The sequence below is a fragment of the Populus trichocarpa genome, chromosome 16 (genome assembly GCF_000002775.5).
Source record: "Populus trichocarpa isolate Nisqually-1 chromosome 16, P.trichocarpa_v4.1, whole genome shotgun sequence".
NCBI classification, from domain to species: domain Eukaryota; kingdom Viridiplantae; phylum Streptophyta; class Magnoliopsida; order Malpighiales; family Salicaceae; genus Populus; species Populus trichocarpa.
Genome location: NC_037300.2, coordinates 954,656 through 976,286, shown reverse-complemented (window position 1 = coordinate 976,286; position 21,631 = coordinate 954,656). Strand labels below are relative to the sequence as shown.

The 21,631-nt window shown below is 35.2% G+C and overlaps 3 protein-coding genes across 11 annotated transcripts; 1 reads left to right on the top strand and 2 right to left on the bottom strand.

Moving 5' to 3' along the window:
- On the bottom strand, positions 1–5,733 carry LOC7455851 (gamma aminobutyrate transaminase 3, chloroplastic). Its single transcript, XM_002322513.4, has 19 exons — positions 5,559–5,733; positions 4,419–4,552; positions 4,149–4,233; positions 3,955–4,027; positions 3,641–3,738; positions 3,312–3,404; positions 2,871–2,944; positions 2,746–2,784; positions 2,568–2,656; positions 2,410–2,486; positions 2,253–2,327; positions 1,823–1,870; positions 1,645–1,728; positions 1,470–1,557; positions 1,300–1,378; positions 845–935; positions 679–757; positions 343–458; positions 1–197 (listed from the first exon to the last, which is right to left on the bottom strand). The coding sequence occupies exons 1-19, from the start codon at positions 5,598–5,600 to the stop codon at positions 117–119; spliced, it is 1,545 nt and encodes a 514-aa protein (XP_002322549.2). The 5' UTR covers positions 5,601–5,733; the 3' UTR covers positions 1–116.
- Positions 5,734–10,256: 4,523 nt separating this feature from the next.
- LOC7453723 (probable protein S-acyltransferase 19) lies at positions 10,257–15,192 on the bottom strand. Its single transcript, XM_002322512.4, has 9 exons — positions 14,702–15,192; positions 14,291–14,404; positions 13,534–13,947; positions 13,184–13,252; positions 12,989–13,060; positions 12,709–12,837; positions 12,532–12,612; positions 12,175–12,375; positions 10,257–11,662 (listed from the first exon to the last, which is right to left on the bottom strand). Exons 1-9 carry the CDS (start codon positions 14,744–14,746, stop codon positions 10,571–10,573), a joined length of 2,217 nt encoding a protein of 738 aa, XP_002322548.3. The 5' UTR covers positions 14,747–15,192; the 3' UTR covers positions 10,257–10,570.
- A 1,814-nt stretch (positions 15,193–17,006) lies between these two features.
- On the top strand, positions 17,007–21,583 carry LOC7453722 (protein FAR-RED ELONGATED HYPOCOTYL 3). Of its 9 annotated transcripts, none has more exons than XM_024587680.2 (9): positions 17,007–17,190; positions 17,909–20,113; positions 20,197–20,253; positions 20,518–20,586; positions 20,679–20,747; positions 20,856–20,924; positions 21,012–21,062; positions 21,147–21,223; positions 21,338–21,583. In XM_024587680.2, exons 2-8 carry the CDS (start codon positions 17,954–17,956, stop codon positions 21,204–21,206), a joined length of 2,535 nt encoding a protein of 844 aa, XP_024443448.1. In that variant the 5' UTR covers positions 17,007–17,190; positions 17,909–17,953; the 3' UTR covers positions 21,207–21,223; positions 21,338–21,583. The 9 variants fall into 9 exon arrangements, with proteins under 9 accessions (XP_024443448.1, XP_024443446.1, XP_024443443.1 ...); XM_024587678.2 differs by having other exon boundaries at positions 21,304–21,583; XM_024587682.2 differs by having other exon boundaries at positions 17,008–17,190; positions 21,150–21,223.
- Positions 21,584–21,631: the final 48 nt, after the last annotated feature.

Genomic DNA, 21,631 nt, shown 5'->3' with positions numbered 1-21,631 from the left:
GATATAGAATAGGATTAGCACACATTTATTGGATACCAAATGTCTCACAATTCACAGAAGCAAATAGATTTGCTTTACATGAAACCTACAACATTTCCATTATTAACAACTGTTGTTTACTGCTTCTTTTGCTGAGATTTCAATTCCTTTACCCTCTCTTCAGTAGCCTTCAGAGCTTTCCCATATTTGCTAATCAACTGTAAAGCATAAACATTTATTTATTCATTTAATAAAGGGTGGTTCCATTGCACGAAGATAACAACTTTGAATATAAAATGCGGCACTTGCAAAAGCAGGCAGGGATGGTATGAATCTTGGTTATTATTCTACACAAAAATATACCTCGTCAACCTCTTCAGGAGACATGATAAATGGTGGAGACATCATTATGTTGTCCCCTGAGACACGTACCAACATTCCTTCCTTCTCACATTGTGCTCCAAAATATGCGCCAACTCCTAGAGGCCATTGCAACTCAAGTATTATTAACAGTGAAATGTTAAAGATGATGAAAATCAAGTAGAACTGGTTGCCAAACACGTAATGGTAATGCATGCATAAAGTTAACTCCCATTTTGGTAAAATCCGGAAAACTGTTTTTGGAGAAACATGCTGAAAACATGCCCTAAATTATTATCTGAAGAGCAGCTGAAAACTGAAAAAGGAGCTGAAACTTACCCCACTCAGGAGGGAATGGATCATTTGGTGACTTGTTGTCTACAAACTCGGTACCAAGAATTAAGCCAGTTCCTCGTATCTGAAGTGACAGGATATTACAAGGTAAAGTGTCTGGTAACCTGTTTATTTACCAGATTAGCTTAAATATTTCAAACATAAAATGTACCTCCCCTATGATAGGGCTGTCAGAGAAGGCTTTTACACCGTCTTGAAATTTTGGGGCGATTCTGTTTACTTGATCAAGAATGTTTCTTTCCCTGCGAACAAGTAAAAGTTTGGTTAAATCCTAGACCGAAATATAAATGCTATAACACTTGTATCATGAGCCATGGCCAACCACTGAATAACACTTGTATCATGAGCCATGGCCAACCACTGAATAAGCTCATCTAATGCAATTCATTGACAAACAAACTACTTAAATAGATGATTATGGCCCATAAATAAGAAATTACATTGCAATTTCACATTGCCAATATTCACAGGAAGAAGGGATATAAGACAACGAATAATGATCATCAACTGGTTGGTTCATCTATGCTTAGAAAGGTATACATGCTTGAAATCAAATTATTTGAATTCTTATGTGGCGTATCTAACAAATATCAGAAAAGGACGCACTTGTATATCTTTAGCGTTTCAATGGCAACTGCACAAGCTACAGGGTGACCAGAGTAAGTGAATCCATGAGAGAAAGAACCTGAAATAGAAGAAATTAGGAGATGACAAAAAGGAGAAGCATTTTGTAGCATAAAAGAAAAATTGATTCTTGATGAATAGTGTCCACATACCAAGTTTGCTGCTTTGTGAGTCAATCACATCTGAAACTTCAGGGCTCACCATAACAGCTCCTATTGGCAAGTAACCAGAGGAAAGGGCCTGGATAACCAATGCCAAACAAGAAAGAGAGATCAAGTAATATCTCAGAATTTGAAAATCGTGCAATTACTTTTTCTCTGACCTTACCTTTGCTACTGATACAAGGTCTGGTTTGATGTTGAATTTGTCGCACCCATACATTGTCCCAAGCCTTCCAAATGCACAAATTACCTATAATAAACAGAAAGAAAGAAGAGAGCTTGAATTGCCAGTGATATAGAGCTTAGACGTAACATTCTTGGTAACAGGGATGGATATTATGTACCTCGTCTGCAATAAAAAGAATGTCATACTTTTTCACCACTGCTTGAATCTGCAGGACAAAAAAGGTGTCAGTTGGACCAGCTGTCCAGCTGTATATGTTGATAAGACGAGTGAGGTTTTTTTTTGGGTGGGGGGAGATAACAAAAGCAGCATGCCACATTTATAAACATAATGCAACTATTACTCTTAGACTAAGCAGAAGCCTCACTGGTCATATATCATTATGAAGAAGAAGCTATCTGGCTCTCAATTTTGTTAACGCAAAAACTATCATTCCATTGCATAATATGTCAACACTAAGACGTCAGCAGAAGTGCATGATGACTTGTGAGCACTATTTTTTAAGACTTACCAAAATATGTTAAATTAGCAAACATCACAGGAGATGGCATTTTCAACCAAATTGCAGCACTGGGTTAAGAAAGTCCCACCTTATCAAAATAAGTTGCTGGTGGAGGTATCACGCCTCCTGCTCCCATGACAGGCTCAGCAATAAATGCAGCAATCTGAAATGAGCAAGCACAGTACATGAGAAATAACCAATCCCTCCATTTCAATTGAAGACGGTCAATCCAAAGATCAAATTACCGTCTCTGGTCCCTCTTTCAGGATAAGATTCTCCAAATTGATAGCTAGTCTGGTTGAGAATTCCTCCTCTGTCTCACCTGGAACATGCATTAGCATGATTGTTAGTCCAAATCATGTCATTCAAAGGATCTGAGCAGCAAGACAGGTGGAGTGCCAACCTGGGAGATGATAACGCCAGTAATGTGGGCAGTCGGTGTGTCGTACAAATGGTGCAGGAAGATCAAATTTTTGGTGCAAAGCTGGAAGGCTGTAACATAAATTTATTGGTTAATGAAACATGAGTTTCATATGTTAAGCTCAAAGATTCTCATCTAAGAACTCATCAATTATCTTTACCCAGAAAGGCTGGCTGTTATCAAGGTTGAACCATGGTACCTGCCAAATTCAAATATAATGATTAGTAATTGGGAATGTTCCCAACAAGAAAATTGACAAAATAATCAATCGACCAGTCCACATACGATTTTGCTCGAGCTATAAATTTCTTCTTATTTGGTCTTCCAAGAGCATTGTTATAATACCAAACCAGCTTCACCTACAAATAAGTAATTCAAGACACAAAGCACGCACCACACTCAGGGAAGAAAACATAAAATGTAAACCAAGTAAAACAGTATTCTTGCTATCATCATCATCATTGACATTTGTTGATTAACAAGCATTGAAATAAGGGATTGAATATCAAAGCAAGATATAGCTTTGACATCCATGTATATTTCTCAATTAAATTTCTATTCATCTTTCATGAAAAATTGCTGATCAGATATTCATTTCATATTTTGCACTCATTCTGCATGTGAATCACAAAGACATACAGCAACTGTTTAACTACACACCCACGAAAATGCATATATGTAAATAATAAAAAGCGAAAGATAAGTGCTTATTGACAAAAAGCAAACCTGAGTGTCATTGGCTTCTGATCCACTATTTGTAAAGAAAGCTTTTGCCATTTTACTTGCAGTAAAAGTTTCAAGAAGTTCTTTTGCAAGATCCTGTCAGATAAAAATGATTATTTAAAACCAATGGAAAGCATTTTCAGAAGATAACAGGTCAAATATTTTGTAATGGAAGGAGCACCGGTGCTTCTGTTTTAGAGAGGCAGAAAGCAAGACATTCACAGATTATGTAAGTTAATTAACTGGTGAGAATTCCATAGATGAAAATGCATTTCATATAAAAAATGAAGTTATTTCAACATAGAAAAGGAAAGACAGAAATATAGGAATACCAAAGAAGGTTTTGTAGTCCGATTCCAAAAGGAGTGGTAAAATGGCAATTTATTCAACTGTTCTGTTGCAGCAGCCACAAGCCGTGGTTCATTCCCCCCTGAAAAGAGCCGATGTCTCAATACATATACAAAATGGAACCTAAATATGCAAGATGGCACGGGGAAGTCTAGTTCTTGGAATTATCAAATTCTCATATCCCACAACTTGACAAGATATGAACCAGGTGCAGGGGTCTGATAATTTGAATTCATCGAAGTGGAGAAAAATGGAGCGAATAAGTCTCTGATCAACTAGGGTATGCTGTTTCATTTACCTAAGGATGTGCACCAAAGACCAGCAAGAGCATCAAGATACTTCTTCCCATTGATGTCATAGACATAACTACCCTGTATCATTCAGCAGCTTCAAGTTAGTTATGTAATTCAAAGGAAAAAAACTGAGCTTAGATTGTTAGCGTAACAAATATGCTGGGTCAAACAGAGAAGATTTGTCACAGGAAGTATATACCTCAGACTTCTCTATGACTAGGGGATCCAAATCATTACTCTGCCAGCCAGCAGTGAAAGGTGCCAGCATATCATGCCCCTTAAAACTGCAATAACTAAAATTTGTTAGCAACTAATCACCACTAAACAGTATTCCTAGCGAGTGTGAATTTGAATGCAATAGCACAATTGTTCTGGACAAATCAGGGCATATCTGCAAATCATCTACACCATGTAGAAGCACATCGGACGCACACACATAGGAGTTGTGTGTGTGTGGGACGTTAAGTACCTGTTGCCCTCAGTAGTTGAATCTTCCTTTTGCAAAGATGCCTCGGTACCATATAACCTGGCCAGGAAAGGGCCCCGGAGAAGATGCTCCTGTGAACTTCCAGAGGCAGTGCCATTTTTTATGCAAGAACCGAGCTGAAAATAATGTATTAAGAAAGCGTAAGCAATAAAAAGGCATGAATGATGAGCTGTGAAACTATAGAGCAAATAGATCATTCAGTATGTGTTTTAACTGCCCACGAATTTCTCTACTCTGTCCCATACTTCCATACACCATCCTATTCACCAATTTTAACATGAGAAACAGGGTGATTGGTGGTAAGGTAGGAAGAGAGAATCACAACCAGTAGTACTACCAAATTGTTTTCGAATCATCTTCATAATCCTATAATCATGGATCTTTGATTTCGATATTGGTTCCATTGTCTTCAACTACCTAGTGAAGATTAAGGCATTTAACCTTCAAAATATATAAGCAAGTGCTGCATCAAACACCCATCAAAAGTTCTATAAAACAAATTTCTATTAATCTACACCCCATGAGTACAAATCCCTTCTAAGGAAAATACAATTCATTCAAATTGATTCTAACCATTCAAGATGTGAGCAAAACTCCCTCAACAAATCTTCATGAAGTTTCGCATTACTAATCACTAATCTAGCCTCCAAGAAGAAAAGCAACCAAAATATCCCAAAAATTTGAAAAGGAAAAAGAAAAGAAATGGAGGTCCTTGAGTAACATAGTCAGTGATCTTGTTAAAAATACTAAAAGTATACTCAGCTCAGACAAATAGGTGTATCAAGAAACAACAAAGAAGTCTTAAATTATGATTTCCTTCATTTGGCAAGTGGCAACCTAATGGGATATTCAAGTTCTGTCCTTTCAGTCTCATCATTAAAAAGGCAGTAGATTCAACCAAACAAGGTGATGAACTAACAACAACATAAGCTAGTGTAAAAATCAAAACATGAATGATCTAAAAACAAGAATCCAAGGTCACTGTAACTAATCAAGAATGCAAGAAAAGATAATCCAAGGAAACAAGAATTCACATACTTTTTCAAGAATCAAGAACAGACAACAAAAGGGTCGACACTTTTTGCAGGAAAACATAAATAAGTGTTCCAAGATTTTTGATACCTGGGCTTTAAGAGTGGATCGCAGGAGTTTGCTGATAACCATATTTATGTCTTAGGATTTGTCAAGAAAGACATGCAAGAAAAAAGGAGATGCAGTGGCGGTTGAGTAAGAAAGAGAGAGCGACTGAGACTGTTCCTCTGTGTTGGTTATTATTGCTGATTTCAAGTGTGATTACGAGCCTATTTGGAAATGAAAGTTAATTATAAATAGTTTGTTTTTGTTTTTAAAAAGTTGTAAAAAAAATTTAATTTTTTTTATTTTAATTAAATTTATTTATAATATTTTTAAATTATTTTAATAAATTAATGTTAAAAATAATTTTTTATAAATAAAAAAAATTATTTTAATATATTTCTGAACAAAAAATATTTTAAAAAACAATTATAATTACATCCTAAAACATCCTTTTAAATTATTTTTCAAATGTTTTTTTTAATATATTAAAAAATATTTTAAAAAAATATTTATTTTTAATATTAATATATTAAAATAATAATAAAATACTACAGAATATTAATATGTGAGTAATTACTTAGTCAAACGATCTTATCCTTTTTCATGTGAGAAAAACTAGAAATCACTTAATTTCCAAATTATCAATTTCTTTGTGGAAAGAGGACGTAGATTTAGAAATTACTCCCTAAATAACTGTTAATTATCTGATTTAGGTGATTGCCACTTTGTCAAATGCTTGCCTTTTTTTTATTTAATAGTTTTTGTAATTGAAATTAATTTATTCTTTTCTTATGTCCAAATTAAGCCACTCCTTTATAGGGGTGATCACTTTTTATTCGGTTCAGTTTTTATAAAAAAAAATAACTAAACTGAATTTAAAAAAAAACAAAACCGAACCGAAACCGGTTCAAACCGACCGGTTTCAGTTCGGTTCGGTTTGGTTTTTAAGGATAAAAACCGGTTCAAACCTGTTTGGCTTGGTTTTTTTGGTTTGGCTCGGTTTTTTTCCGGTTTGGATTGGGTTCGGTTTCAGGCTTATAAAACCGAAACCGAACCAGCCGGTTTTTTCAAAATTTTAATCGGTTTTCTTTCACGGTTTGATTTTTTCTATTTTTTTTTAATTTTCTTAATTTAATCAATTTTTAGTTTTTTTACTCACCCCTACTCTCTTAACAATCCTAGCTGCCTTCCGTATACAAATAGCTAAAATCATATTTTTTATTTTAGCAATTCTTTTTGTTTTTTATTGCATCGAGCTTAAATTTCTATAGAATACAAACACATATCTTTGAATTGGCTTTTATTAATAAATGTATTATGTGTATATATTACGTTTTTTTAAGATTTAAAACTGAATAATAATTCAAGGAATAAATCTACTTATAAAATGGACTGACGTTTATCTATAAAAATAAATATCTTAAAAAATACAGCATTGTTGACTGGAAAAGACCACCTCATGTCTAGATGCAAAGAACCATCCTCTGCACGTATCTCTTTCGCTAGACAAACTCTTTGTTTAATTATTATTATTATTATTATTATTTTTAATTACAAAGGTATTTGTGATAAGTATTTATTAATTTATGTTGATGTTGAAGGTTGTCCAAATTAATGAAGGCTTATTCTTCGGTGCAGGGGGGGTCTGTTTGGTATTTGTGTTTTGAAAATGTTTTTATTTAAATTAATATTTTTTTGATATTTTGATATTATTTTGATGTGTTAATATTAAAAATAATTTTAAAAAATAAAAAGTATTATTTGAATATATTTTAAAATAAAAATCATTTAAAAAACATTATTTTACAAGGTTTTGCCACCGCACGGTGCTGCAGGCAACGGTGATAAGGACAGCACGTCAGGAACACATCAGTATATTAAGAAAATGTTTTGTCTTCTGTCATATTGTGTTTTTATATGATAGTGGTTTTTATTTAATTATAACTCTTAACATGGTTAGAAACTAGTGTCGGTTGCATCTGCAGAACAACCTACCTTTTCTGGTTATAACTAAAGAAGTGTTCGAGAATACACTTAAAATCTTGTTTTCTTAAAAAAAATCAATTATTTAATTTTTTTATGTTTTTAAATTATTTTAGTGTAATGATCAAAAGTAATTTTTTAAAAAATAAAAAAATATTATTTTAATACATTTCCGAGTGAAAATTAATTTGAACCGCAACCACAATTATACTTTCAAACATGCTCCAAATATATACTCTTTTATTTGCTGATGTGTTTGTTTTTAGTGGTGGGACTCACTACTAAAAGCAAAAAACACATCAGTAAAAGTAAAACAATTTAAATCGCAATCATAATCATACTCTCAAATAGGCTCTAAGTATATGTTTGTTTTTGCTGATGTGTTTGTTTTTAGTGGTTTAGTGGTGGAGCTCACTGCTAAAAGTAAAAAACACATCAGTAAAAGTAAAATAATTTAAATTGCAATCGTAATCATACTCTCAAATAGGCTTTAAGTGTATGTTTGTTTTTGTTGATGTGTTTGTTTTTAGTGGTGGGGCTCACTACTAAAAGCAAAAAACACGTCAGTAAAAGTAAAATAATTTAAACCGTAACGGCAATTATACTCTCAAACAGGCTCTAAGTATATATTTGTTTTTGCTGATGTGTTTGTTTTTAATAGTGGGGTTCACTACTAAAAACAAAAAACACATCAGTAAAAATATAAAATTACTATTTTAGCTCTTATATTTATTTTTTATTTTTTTATGGAGGGTTGTACCCTGCAATAAATATAGAAATAAAAACAAACTAACCTTAAAACTGAGATTACACTACAGGTTGCGGTAACTTTAAAAATAAACAGGCACCTAATAATTCACCAACAATACCATAACGTGTGGACTCGAATTATTATTATTTTTACTTGTAGCTTCAACGTTTTTCTACAAAATATCAAATAGTTTTGTAAGAAAATGAAAAAAAGTGTACATACAAGGTTATCAAAAACTTTTTTTTTTTTACATGATACAAAAAATACAATATAAACTCGGATTGTAAAATCATAAGTATTTTTTTTATATACATAGTTCATATAAATAGTAATTAATTTCATCAATAAAGATGTGTATTTGTTCTTGCATGATAAAATCTTTACATACAAGATCTAAGAGAAAAGACTAGAAGTGATCAGTAAGACTTGCGTTCAAGAAAAATATTAAAAACAATTGTGTCTTCACAAATATGCTCCCTTATTAGCTAACATCAGTTCCAATACTCCCTTCAAATACATGATCATATGTAATGATAATTTAATTTATCTAATATTTTTGGTCTTAATGAATAATACATCACTTTTAGATATTATTATGCTTTCTTTTAGATATTATTATGTTTTCATAAGTTTCAGATATTGTTTATTACATACTATCAATCTCAACAAGTGAATCAATAATGAATTGTAGTTTCATATGAACTAAAATGAATGAATCAAACAATTCAAAATATGATTTTTTTTTAATCTTGAAGACTGACTCCTTGTTAGATATATCTTAAACAAGTTATGAGATTTTCTATAAATAAATTATAATGTTGTAAATTTATTTAAAAAGACTGATATTTAGACATAAACACATGGTGGGTCAAATTTCAAAGTATGATCTATTACTCTTGTCCGTAAAAATATCTCTATGAAATAAGAGTTTTCAAAGTCTTGTACCATAATAGACAAATTTTTATTTGTTAGGAAGGGTTTAATCAAGACTATTTTCTTCATCCTTGAATTATTGATTGAATAAGGAATTCATTGATAGTAAGTAAACACAAGAGTATGCAATGAGAAAGATAAAAGTCTTGAATTTATAATTATTGTAGAATCGGTAATAAAACCGTAATTTTACCTGATTTTACACAATTTCAATCTGATTTTATTATTTTTTTTTATATAATTTTATACGATATACATATGTTGATTTGTAAAATTATATAATGATTTTAAGAGTCAACTCGTGAATTTAAGAACCTTGTGCACATATATCATATTGTTGTTTATAAAATTATTAATGCTATTAATATTTAGAAATTATTAATGCTATTAATATTTAGTTATTTGCACCATATTTATTATCAATGTTCATAATATTTTCTCTATAATTATGAATATATAATCTTTTCTTTGTAATTGTGTGTATTTCAGGGTTTTTTAGACTATATATATACATCATTTTCTTTCTTTTTTTTTCAAAATTATTTCATATCTCACGAAAAAAAAACATGAATTTCCGGTAAAAATATTAGTTCTAGCCTACATGTCATAATTTCACTGATCAACCTTTAATTTCCAACAGCGTCAATAGATAAAAAATTGTTATGCAAATACATTATTAAATATTATATAGATAGAGGTACCATCCATCATGGGACCTAGTGTTGTGGCTAATTACTGGTCCGTACATGCACTCTTGTTGCCATAATCATAGCATTCAAATCATGCAATCACAGATTTTGGGTGAGATATTGAGTGGTTGAATATTCTGCAGGCTGTTGTGATACTGTCATGCTGCGAATGTGCAACCTAGTAATAATCTGTTCATTAGCTGGACAAAGCTGGATACCATTCATGATGCTTGGCACAGCTAGAGATTGCTGAACACTGATCGAGGCAGATTACGACCACCATTCATGGCTTGTTGATCCATGGTGAAAAGGGTCAGAGTTATATCCGATGAAGTGATATGCTACCAAAAGTGAAGGACAGAATTGGTGGAAAAAGAAACACAGACATCATAGAAAGCTGAATGATTACTCTGCCGACATCAATGGAGGCAATTGCACAGAGTTAAACAAGTACTTTCTAAGAAAACCATTGACCAAAAAGAGGGGTGGAGGGGGGAATCGCAAAGTTCCTCTAAAGAAGAAACCACTTGAACCTCACAATGCGGTTCCATTTACAATAGTTTCAAGATTGCAAGGTTCCTGGGATTGTGCAGCTCCCATAAGAGGTTTCTTCTCCAAGCTGTTTGCTTGGCAATTCACCTGATAATCGGAAGAAATCTTGTACATGATTTTGTTAGAAGTCGAAATCTTAAGCATCAACCCTACCTCAAACCAGAGGCAGATGAAGGGTTATTATCAAAAACCCCAGGGGCAAACACTGGAAGCTGGTTTGATACTGAATCTCTTTTGAATCTAGATTCACGAGGTAAATTCAAAGCAAGCCGCTGTTGGCCCTCTCTCAAACCTAAGCTGCCCTCGTTTCTCGAACCATCCCTAACAGGGACACTCAAAAGTGGACCACCAAAGAAAATGGAGTCCCCTGTGTACATCAGCTTCTCAGCTGGATGTGCAGGAGCTTTAGCTGTGGATGATGAAAACTGTTGTGGTGGCACTACTTGCTTTCTACCATCATTGCTTGTTTCTGGATTGGATTTTGGCAATACTGTTTGCATAGCTGTTCTGTTGCGTGCTTCAGAAGCTGATACAGGAACTGATACATACCTTCCAGCCTCTTGGTCCCAAACAACAGATGTCCTTTTGACATCTCTAAGAAGAGAAGTAGCTGGAGCTGAAAGAAGCAATGGATCAGTATTACTTCCCTTCTGCATGATTTTTTCATCAAATCCTGACGTAGGATAGGATAACAGGTTGTTGGCAGTAGGTAAAGGAGCCTTAGAGGTTACATGATGATCAGGAATAAGGCCAGGGGCTGAGGTTGCTGCCTTGAAACGACCTAGACTGTGAGTTTGTGGTAGAGGACTAAGCGTGACTGATTCATGAACATGGCTTGGGCTGCTGAAGCTACTAATACTTTGAGTCCCAATTTCATACTCATCCAGGCTTCCTTGACCTGGAGCAAAAGAGTTTCCTAGTGCATTTAATCTCAGCTCATTCTTGATCTCTTTGTTTGTCCCCATATCAGTGCTCACACTACTTCTGACACTCATATTACCACTGGAGCTATATTCAGTATCTGGTAAACGGTGATTATCAACTGGCTTTAGAACAGAGGAAGATGCCCTGGCCTTTGCTGCTGCTCTCATAGCCTCAGCGGAATCTAACTTTGCAAGTTTCCAAGCACTAATTCGAACCGGCCGTTTGGGTACCTTGTTACCTCTTTCTTGAGCTCCAGCAGCATCTGGATCGACAGTTGATGGAACCATCCCAGGGTCCAGGTGAGGTACAACTTCTTCCTGATGTAGCCAAAACACAAGTTCTATAAAGACCCATAAAAGTTAAGAGCTTGTCCAAAATAATTACATACATTTTTCAAGATATTCACAACAAATTGTAACAAAATAACTAAAACATAGGATATACAGAAAGGGCAAGGAGCTCCTAGTAATTTTCACATGACAGTTCATTGACTGGGGAATCATATTATTAAGAGTGATTCGGGAAAAAAATGTCAAGCGGTGAAACTACAATCCTTAACATACAACAGCAAATTCTATTCCTAGTGCAGTGGAATAGTAAGAATTTGAAATCGACCAGGTTAAAAGAAGGACAATAATGGAAGAAGCCTTGACACATGGTAAATGGTTTAAACCTTCATCAATTCATAAATGACCCGTGTAGAAAATTCTTTAGCCAATACCAAATGGCTAGAAACTAACTTGAAGGCCTCTGCAGGATTCTTTGCTAGGATCAGCACATTAGTTATCAATGATACACATGAAATGAGGGCATTACTAGACTTCAATACCTGATAATCCACAAATACCCTAGGAGGGGTACACCATGCTCCCTTGTACTGTAGGCCAAGAGAACTTCCACCACTGAAGCCAGTTGTGGCAGATCCTGATGGAGAGTACAGTATGTTCGGCAATTCCTCGTCCACAGATGCTCCAGCAGGTGCCTCGCTCATTGCTCTCAAGGCCACAACATACTCATAGGTGGTAATACCCTAATTTAACAAAACAGAGAAATGAAAACGTTTAGATTGCTGAAATTGCCAAATATGGTTCTAAATTTCAATTTTTAACTTCTTCTCATCCATTTTAAAAGCAATCAACAAGAGCACAAAAAACTGAAAATAGTATCCAGTCTCTTGGTCACTAACCTTTCTGATCAATATCATGTGGAAAAAGAAAAGTTCACCCAGAGGTACACATGCTAGGATTGAAACTACAGTACATACAGCCTGAACGAATTGAGATCAGCATCAGCAATAGAAATTTGATGATTTTGAGATGAACTATAAGGAACAAGCTTCAGTCAAAGGTTATTGTGTACATACCACAACTGTTGCAAAAGGAGCTATAGAGAAACCATTTCCAAGTGTATCGACAATTTCAACCTTCATGCTTTGCTTGTTAACAAAACAACGTACAAAGACAGCAATACCAACTCCAGCTTCAAGTACAAGCTTCACCACACGAGCGCAAAAATGTTACCATTTGGAAAACTTTTTATAGAATAAAAATTGCCAAGAATACCACATATATCTGCATGAAACAACTAGCCACAACAGTATGAGAAATAAAAATCACATATAAGTTTGAGAGTATAGCACATACCCAAACAAGACTAATAGCCATTAGAGAAACAAAAGTCACATAGTTTTTGTACCCCACGCAATTGTTGAGCCACTGCAGTCACACCATAGATTTGGTTATTTTTTAGGAAATCATCTTTTGTTGAATTCCAAACCAGTTTAAGATAATTCAAGACGTGTGCCAGCAAAGACCACTTGAAACAAGATGAAAGTATACCCGGCAATGGTGATCAAAACCATCTACACATTTATCACAACTTCGACAGTGTTTGCTAAACTTGCGTACCTGCAATTTAAAGATGCCATGGTTAATAACTGGGAAAGCCAGTATTATTCTCTAATGCTGTCATTGCAGCATGCGGCCAACACTGAAGATAGTTTGGGGTGCATGCAATTAGCAGAATTGTTGGAGGACAGGACTGTGTGGTATATATTGAGTGCATGTAATCACATAGAATGATGTATAGCTAACTGAATCCACAGTGATAACCAAACCCACAACCAAAAAGGGAAAATTAAGACCACAAACAAAATAAGAGACACCACACACTTTTTACAGCACAATACCTCAGCATTGCACAATGTACAGAACAAAGCATCTTCACCATTGCTCTGTTGCTCAGCTATCCCTTCCTGTTTGCGGCAATCTTCATGAACAAACAGTGCACAGAAGATTAAACCAATATTATGAGAAGATTTTCTGGATGGAGGTTGCCCTGCAGTCTCTGCTCTCTCAATTTCTCCCACTGACCCTTTCTTACTAGAGTTTGCTGGAGCTATAGAACTTCTGGAAGGTGAAGAAAAAGACGAATGCATTGCACTTCCAGTTTCATCAAATTTCCTAGGCAGATCCTTCAATGACATCCCATGTTTCACATTGAGTTTATTTGCTACATCATCGGAATTGAATTTAGACATAATGCCGGGATCTGCAGGGTTAATTGCAGTACTCCGAACATATAGAATAAAGACAAGAAGCACCTGCATATCCACAACAAGGATCAAGAAAACAACACCAGCTATTAATCTTAGACATGTTTTTTCTTCAGAGAACAGTAGTTAGTACAATAAGAAGACTAAAGTGATCCATGACATACAATGCAGAGGACATCTAGTGTCATGCAACCAAAACAAATCCATTAAAACGGACTATCACCGGCAGGACTTAGAACAATGCTAGCAGGACAATTAATTCCCATAACATTGGAGCTTTCATTCGCTAAAACGTTACCAAAATTTTCAGTCCATGTCACAAATTTCTCCGGAACATATAAGGGAAACAAACTTAGCCTTGATACACAGAAATGAAAAAGAATTCACATACCACTGGAGTGTAAGTCCCGATAAGCACATACTCCCAGATTTTGCCTCCAAGGAAAGGAGCAAGGAAAGCATAAAATGCAATCACCAATAAGCAGAAGACAGTGATTGCAACAACCTATCAAAGACCAAAAAAAAAAAAAAAACATTTACCACATAAATTATCACTACATGGGACCTATGAAAACACTCATAAATTCAGTAACTACAAAATGCCAAACAACAAAAGCCAATTTCTTATGCCCACATAAAAAAAAATGCACAAAGATCACTTCTTTAGCATTTTTTAGAGAACCCCAGAAGAAAAGATCAGTTTTTTGAGCAAAGCTAAGCACTGCTGAATGAGTAAAAACAAAGCTTGATAATTGAGAAACAGCCTCAAAGTCTCAAAAATAGAAGGTTTTTATGGTCATACCTGAAAGGTGTGAGCTGGTAATTGCCATCCATGTTTCCTCACCATAACTCAAGCCCCAGAAAAGGCCAAAACCCTAAACACACCCTGAAAACTCTTGCTGGAAAGAGAAAAGAAACCCCAAAAGAAAGGAACTTTCCTCTCAACTACAGTAACCCAGATACCAAAATAAATGCAAGACCCTTTTCAAATCAAGAAACAGTAAGGTTCAATCGGGTTTGGGCCTCCGTCTCACTTGCCTTGCCGCTATCATTAACTAAAATGGAGGGACAAAAAAAAAAAGAAAAAGAAAAGAGCTAAAGTGGGCAGCAAAAGTGAAAAGAAAAGAACAAAGTGAGAGGCCCAGGGATTGAGAAACAAGGCAGGGAAGTAGCACTTGGAAAAGCTAAACAGAGAAAAAGAAGAGGAATGTGAAAACAAGAGTCAAGGCGAGGAACTGTTAGAAGGACAACACAAGCTGACAAAAGGAAACTAAACTAAAGCGTTGACAGACAACAAAAATAGAAAATCAATCAATCTTGGTTAATGTATGGCTATTTTCATGTCATGTATGGTTGTTATCTACCAAATTATCATTTTTTTAATGATGAAGTATGTACCTAAAATCATCTTTTTTTTAAAAAAAAAAACACCTAACAGATCATTTGAATGTTCATGATTAGATTTTTATTTTTGTTGAAAAAATTTATAGTGTCGGGGAGTAAGTATGATCCATTTAAAAAAGAGGTAGGTGAATGATGGGAAAATATATATATATATATATTTTTTTATTTTCACTTTCTTTTTCTCTCACTTCCTTATATTTAATGTTTTACACCTTGTAATTTATTAATTTATCAAATCTTTGATAATTTAGCCAAGTTACTAAGTGAATTTAATCCTCATATTTTATCTAGGTTTTAGTACCATACTTGACAAAAACAGTTCTTACAAATGTATTAGCTTGAAGACTTATCAAGAGGGACTTGATTTTCATAAAAGAAAAAAAGAAAAAAGAAAAAATGTCTTGAGTATCTTTAACTTAGAAAAAAAAAATTAAAAAAAAAATCATTCCATGTGTACGCGTGCTGTGTAGTAGGTAAGCTGGAATCTCTCTTTTTGCAATATTTAGAAAGAGGCAATGGTATTTTAATGGTGGAGGTTAGGCCTCTCGACTTTATGATGGCATTAAAATTGAAGTGGACAGCGGACAGCCCCATCCTCCGAGGCTTGCTTGGGGAGGCCATGTTCTGGCGGAAAGCAATGGTTGGCCCTCGACGACTCTAATTTGTCAAACCACTCTTACATCTATCCTTTGTTCTTCATTGCCGAGCTACTTTCCAAGGTTATTAAACCGGTCGGGTAAAAAAAAAAATTGTTTTAAAAAACTAGGGTTTGCTCGGGCCTGAATATATTTCATTGTCTTCATTCTTTTTTTTTTCAAAATAATATATTTTTAACTTAAAAATAATAATATTTTTTAATTGATTTAGATTAACTTATCCAGCGCGTAACCCGTCCGCCAAGTTTGATTGATATAATCGAAACAAAACAAAACTATATATATTTATATTTTCGAGGAACTAAATTTTCACCGCTGGTTTTAATTATCTTAACTAACTCGGACACCAACCTCTCACCACCACAAGATCATGGACGACAGCAAACACGGAAAGCACCAAACCCTCGCGCCATGTGTAGCGGTCAAAGGTCAACAAAGGATAACTTATATTTTAACTCCTGAAAATTCAAATATATTTCAACCTGGTCCTCGTAAATTGAAAACTTCTAATTTTACACGAAGTTTCGACTTAGGCTCGAAAGAGAAGAAAAACTAAAATATTTAAATTAATAATTTTTTTTATTTATACTATTAAATTAATAGACTTGGGTTTTGTAAACTTAAAGTTAATATAGTTTAGTCTCAAGTTCATATTTTTTTATTTAAATTTGGTTGTTCTATATTAAATAGCCTTAAAAGGCTCACTTTCATAATTTTTTTCATTTAGTTTTTTCATTTATTTTAAATCTATCAACTTAAAAAACTCATAAATAAATAAATATGATTGAAAAGGCTCATAAATATGTGATAAATTTTGAACAAAATCATGAAAAAATAAAAAATATTAAAGAAATAAAAAAAATGGTCACATGGAAAATGACCATACAGAAACTGTATAGTTTACATTGAAAAACCCAATCTATAGAGACTGCGGTTAAGCATTGTCAAATATATAGGGACGAAAAATACAGTTTACCTTTAATTAAAGGACCAAAACCACCTCCACAAGAGTGCCTGCACACGCGCGATCTCTGTATCTCACTCGCGATTGAGAAACATAGCAAACAAAGCGAGAGTGAAAAAAACCAGAAACCCTAAAATCAAAGAGAATCAAAATTGAGGAAAAATTTCTTTCAATCTCCCACTCGCTCACCTCCCTCGCGTGAGCTTTCACCTTGCAACTTCACAGATCGAACCCAACACGCACAGAAAGAGAGAAGAAGCTCTATAGGTAATCATAAAGCTTCTTGCCCCCCCCACCCCCCCTCTTTTTTTAAACAATTTTTTCTCATTTCTAGTGGTGGGTTTTGGCTTTTGAGTTAATTTTTTTTGAAAAATTGTGTGTTTTGGATGACTGGGTTTCTTTAAATTTGGTAAAGCTTAACGTTGTTTGGGTTTTAAGGTTGTGATGTGGTGGGGTGTTCGAAGTACTTAGTTTGTCTGAAATTGAGGTAAGGGAAAGGGAAGGTAAATTGGATTGTTGGGTCAAGGTTAGAATTTGTTTTGTCTTTGTCTTTAATGATTTTGGGAGGATTTCTTGAGCTATAATTTGTTGAATTTAGTGCTTAAATTATTTTGGTTAGAACACGGTTATTTTTCTTCGGTATCTGCTAAGATGAGAAGAATAAAAGAGCTGTTGGTGAATTATGGTCATGTTAAGGTGAGATATCGGGGAAGTGGTTTTGGAGAGACTTTGTATATGGAGCAAGTGTTTTTAAGACTAGAAGCTGCATCTTTTTGATAGCATCCTCTATAGTTTTACCATTGGTCTGGATTAAAATTGTATAAAATTGTGTCAAGAAAGTTTTATTAACTATCGTGTGGCAATTAGAAAGATACAAAGCAAACAGTATTGTACTGGCACAGGCGAAAAACCATCTTGTTGCTGTTTATGTATGCATATGTCCATTTTATAGTGTTTTGAACGTTAATTTTTGTCAATTCTTCAGGTGCCTTGACAGCAGTGGTTGTAAGAACTGTTGTCAAGTCTCATCATGGACATTGATCTTAGGTTACCTTCTGGTGATCATGACAAGGAAGGTGAAGAACCAAATGTCAATAATATGTTGAGTGAAGTCAAGCTGCATAATGGAGATGCAGAGACCGGAAATGTTGTTGATGTCGCAGAGGAAATACTTTCTATAGAAGGTGGAGATGTGAATTCTCCCACTCCAACGACATTCAAAGAGGACACAAATCTTGAGCCACTTTCTGGTATGGAATTTGAATCACATGGAGCAGCATATTCGTTTTATCAAGAATATGCTCGATCTATGGGATTTAATACTGCGATACAGAACAGCCGCCGTTCAAAAACATCGAGGGAGTTCATTGATGCGAAATTTGCTTGTTCTAGGTATGGGACGAAGCGAGAGTATGACAAGTCCTTTAACCGGCCACGTTCCAGACAAACCAAGCAAGACCCAGAAAATGGAACTAGCCGACGATCGTGTTCAAAGACAGACTGCAAGGCAAGCATGCATGTGAAGAGAAGGCCAGATGGAAAATGGGTCATCCATAGTTTTGTGAAGGAGCATAACCATGGTCTTTTACCTGCCCAAGCTGTCAGTGAACAAACTAGAAGGATGTACGCCGCAATGGCTCAACAGTTTGCGGAATATAAAAATGTTGCTGGTCTCAAGAATGACCCTAAAAATTCATTTGACAAGGGCCGGAACTTGGGACTTGAAGCTGGGGAGACCAAAATTTTGCTTGATTTTTTCACCAAGATGCAAAATATGAATTCCAACTTTTTTTATGCCGTAGATTTGGGTGAAGATCAACGTTTGAAGAACTTGTTTTGGGCTGATGCCAAAAGCAGGCATGACTACGGTAACTTCTCTGACGTTGTATCTTTTGACACCACATATGTCAGAAACAAGTATAAGATGCCTCTTGCTCTTTTTGTTGGAGTGAACCAACATTATCAGTTCATGTTGCTTGGATGTGCCCTGATATCAGATGAAAGTGCAGCTACTTATTCTTGGTTAATGCAGACTTGGCTCAGAGCAATGGGTGGACAGACCCCAAAGGTTATAATCACTGACCAAGATAAAGCCATGAAGCTAGTAATTTCAGAGGTGTTTCCAAGTGCTCATCATTGCTTTTTCTTGTGGAACATTCTGGGGAAGGTCTCTGAAAATCTGGGGAGCGTGATAAAACAAAATGAAAACTTCATGGCCAAATTTGATAAATGCATCTTCAGATCATGGACAGAGAATGAGTTTGGAAAAAGGTGGTGGAAAATTCTTGACAGATTTGAACTAAGAGAGAATGAATGGATGCAATCACTGTATGAAGATCGTGAGCAATGGGTGCCAATCTACATGAGAGGTGCCTTTTTGGCTGGGATGTCTACAGTTCTGCGATCTGAGAGCACAAACTCCCACTTTGATAAGCATGTGCATAAGAAGACAACTGTGCAGGAATTTGTGAGACAGTATGAACCAATTCTACAAGATAGGTATGAGGAGGAAGCCAAAGCAGATTCTGATACATGGAACAAGCAACCTTCATTGAAATCTCCCTCGCCTTTGGAAAAGAGTGTTTCAGGGGTGTACACACATGCAGTATTCAAAAAATTCCAAGTTGAGGTCTTAGGTGTAGTCGCCTGCCATCCCAAAATGGAAAGCCAAGATGAGATCAGCGTTAGTTTTAGAGTTCAGGATTTGGAGAAGCATCAAGATTTCACTGTTTTGTGGAATCAAATGAGGTTGGAGGTCTCATGTATATGCCGACTATATGAATACAAGGGTTTTCTTTGTAGGCATGCTCTGGTTGTTCTTCAAATGTGTCAACAATCTGCCATCCCATCACAATATATTTTGAAAAGGTGGACAAAAGATGCAAAGAGCAAACATCTTTTAGGGGAAGAATCTGAAAAGGTTCAATCTAGGGTGCAAAGGTACAATGACTTGTGCCAGCGAGCTCTGAAATTGAGTGAAGAGGCTTCGTTATCTCAAGAGAGTTACAATATTGCCTTTCGTGCTCTAGGAGAAGTTTTTGGAAACTGCATCAGCATGAATAATTCTAACAAGAGTCTGGTGGAAGCTGGTACATCTACCACTCATGGTCTGCTCTGTATTGAAGATGATAACCAAAATAGGAGTATGACCAAGACAAATAAGAAAAAGAATCAAGCCAAGAAAAGAAAGGTTGGTGGTCAATAATGAATATGAATGCTGATTTCTTATGTTGTAATAATATCCATAAAAAATGACCTCCTCCATAACTGCAGGTGAATTCTGAGCAGGAGATCACGACTGATGGGCCACAAGATAGCTTGCAACAAATGGTTTGTCTTCCTACACTTTGTCAAACAACCGGAAAAAAAAGAACGAAATACTTGTATTGACTTGGCACATTGAATTTACCACAATTGAAGATGTTATATGTTTGCAAAAATAGAAAAAAAATAAAATCAATGACTTTCATTTTTTGGTTGGCCTTACATGAATCTGGGTTGGTCATGTTGTTACTCATTTAGTATGCAAGTGAATGCACTAGTCAATTTGATCTAAATGCTACTGAGTATCTGCAACTTGATTTGATTTTCTAGGACAAATTAAGTTCAAGAGCAGTAGCCCTAGAAGGCTATTATGGAACACAACAGGGAGTGCCAGGAATGGTAAGTTTGCTTGTGAATGTGGTTATACGCTCAAGACAATGTAGTGAAATGAATTTCTTACCCATCTCATTTTGAGCTATACGTTTTTGTAGGTGCAACTAAACTTGATGGCTCCAACACGTGATAATTACTACAGCAATCAGCAGACCATCCAGGGCCTGGTATGCCGTATTAAATGTTGTGTGAATGCTTAATGTATTATCGGTCCTGTCCAGTAATTAAGCATCATATATGATTTGACTATTGAAATATGGATTTCATAATTTTAGGGACAGTTAAACTCAATAGCGCCAAGCCATGATGGTTATTACGGCACTCAGCAAAGCATGAATGGGCTGGTATTGTATCTTATCCTGCAGCCAGTAATTTCTTTCTCCTGCAGCCTGCAAATGGTGATATTTTTGTGCTGTTTCTACAACTTGCAGGGACAGATGGATTTCTTTCGCACACCAACTGGATTCGCTTATAGCATCAGGGTCAGTTTTCTAGTCTTGATATTCATTCCGAGTATGCTATTTTCACTTGCAAAAAATTCCTAAAACGGGTTTACTTTCTCATAGCAGGACGACCCCAATGTAAGAACAGCGCAGCTACATGATGATGGATCCAGGCATGCATGAGGAACAATTTTCTCACTGTAAGGCAGTTCACATTTTGAAACAGTTTCTTGAATCATGTGGCAATTGAAGTATCAACAACAGCTTCATTTCTTGGTAGGCGAGGAAGAATGAATATCTATTTTGTTATGCAGCAGGAAAGATTCATCTCCACTGAAGCTGAGATTTCTGTAAACAATGAAATGTATCACGCATCACAGATGGCAGGATTAATATAGGGAACTCACTCTGTAGTATTTGTAAAATAAGAGAGTAGGATGCTTTTTTCTTCACTGCATATCACCATAGCAGACCAGTTGAACAAATTCTAGTAGGGGTAAAATCTCCCTCTTGTAAAGCTTTGTTGTACTATTATAGCAGTAATTCCTCTTCAACCTAAATACTTCATCAGCTAACATCAGTTCTCATTTCCCAGTTGATTGATGACT